Raw genomic sequence first — 1,859 nt, forward strand, 5'->3', positions numbered from 1 at the left:
AATCCAGCCAGGCCGACTACAGCCCCGCCTATCACTAAATGCTTAGTAGGCAGATCACAAAAGGTGATGGGCGCTACACACCCAACAAATATTAGAACATCTTCTCATCTCCCGGCCTGCAGTCTCCATTCAGTCTAACTTCTTATTTCCAAACAGGAGACATCGGAAAAATTATATCTCAGAAGTGTTGGGTGTGAGAATCTCCGGTTACCATCTGAACAAATGTTTCATCATTCACCTCTTCTAACTCCTCCCACTCGAAGAAGTTATGGAGGGAGTCGGCCTTTATCTGGCAGACCTTCACCCACATGGGATGCAGGATGAGTAGTCAATGTGCGGGACTGAGGAGATCTGTGTGAGAGGAAGTGACATGATGACTTCCTCCGCGGACAGGAAATATTCGAGATTAATAAGACGACTGTGTGACGACATGGTGATGAGTTTATGAGGTAAATGTGTATTGGTGTTGAGTTATGTGTGAGTGCGTTATGCTGTGTGACCTGGTTATGGAAAGACTATCAGCACCATCCCTCGTTATCTCCCATTGTTCTCTGAGGGAGCTCAGAACAATGACATTCTGGCCAGGCTCCTGCTATGGCTGTCTGGAGCTCGTTAGCAGGTGGACACCTGTGGTGTTGAGCAGACCGATGGTCTGGGGGGGGGAGGGGGGATGTGATGGGATTATATTCTGATTTCATCACTTGCTGTATAAAAGTTTGTGCAGTTGTTCAATAAACCAGAGTTTGTTTACCCTACACTCAAGCCTTGGCTAGTGACTGAAGGATGCGAGGAGACCTGAGAGGATGCGAGGAGACCTGGGAGGATGCGAGGAGACCTGGGAGGATGCGAGGAGACCTGGGAGGATGTGAGGAGACCTGGGAGGATGTGAGGAGATCTGGGAGGATGCGAGGAGACCTGGGAGGATGCGAGGAGACCTGGGAGGATGTGAGGAGACCTGGGAGGATGTGAGGAGACCTGGGAGGATGTGAGGAGACCTTCGTGAGCTTTGTCAGCAGATTTACCAAACTCGTTCTACAACCGCCATAGACATGTTCCATTGGTAAGTCATATACAGGAGGATGAACATCTCAGGTAGAAGCAGAGCAAGGAGGAGACTTCCATGGATTCTTCTCAGTTAGGTCCGATATCCAATCTTCTCCAGAACCATGGATGATAAGATATGGCAGGAAGTAACAGGTGAGTCCAAGGATGGACATCATGTCTTCCTCACAGAGAGAACACCTGCAGAAAGAAAAGATCAAACAATGACCCCCCCATGGAGGGATATTCTATAGAGGGGACACGGGGAGGGTGGGGGAAGTAGTACTCACCCCGGCTGGAAAAGAAGACATACAGGGCGGCCAGAAGTACCAGGACCCCCAGGATCAATCTGATGATATTGAGGATGACGTAGGAGGGAGGTTCTGAGTCCGAGGCTGAGGGTGACACAGAAACACAGGATGGAAGACAAATAAAAGGACTTGTTAGTCTAAGGAACATGGAGGATGTAATTATAAAGGAGCAGCGTGCGTTATTTCCTGTCCACCATCAAGAATCATAAACGGTGTACTGGAAAATAATATAATATCTACAAATACTTATCAGTCCTATTCATAGCAGTGGGGAGGGATTAGACCCCCGGTCAGGTTTTTATTGCTGTCCCCATTAGGTAGATGCACCCTTCGTATCTGTCCTGGTCGCCGTTATCCCGCCCCCATCACACCCATCAATCATCCCTCTATATCCCGCTCCCAGCACACCCATCAATCATCCCTCTATATCCCGCTCCCAGCACACCCATCAATCATCCCTCTATGTCCACCCCCAGCACACCCATCAATCATCCCTCTATATCCCAC

The 1,859-nt window shown here is 49.1% G+C and overlaps 1 protein-coding gene across 1 annotated transcript in view; it reads right to left on the reverse strand.

Moving 5' to 3' along the window:
- Positions 1 to 300: 300 nt before the first annotated feature.
- LOC108803354 (copper-transporting ATPase 1-like) overlaps positions 301 to 1,859 on the reverse strand; it is a 17,857-nt gene continuing 16,298 nt past the window's right edge. The window contains exons 9-11 of the mRNA XM_018575202.1: positions 1,332 to 1,436; positions 796 to 955; positions 301 to 418 (exon numbers count right to left, since the gene is read on the reverse strand). Of these exons, the coding sequence (XP_018430704.1) occupies positions 301 to 418; positions 796 to 955; positions 1,332 to 1,436 (383 nt within the window). The remainder of the gene's footprint in view (positions 419 to 795; positions 956 to 1,331; positions 1,437 to 1,859) is intronic.

This window comes from Nanorana parkeri, unplaced genomic scaffold (assembly GCF_000935625.1).
Source record: "Nanorana parkeri isolate BGI_ZX_2015 unplaced genomic scaffold, ASM93562v1 scaffold3630, whole genome shotgun sequence".
Classification (NCBI taxonomy): Eukaryota; Metazoa; Chordata; class Amphibia; order Anura; family Dicroglossidae; genus Nanorana; species Nanorana parkeri.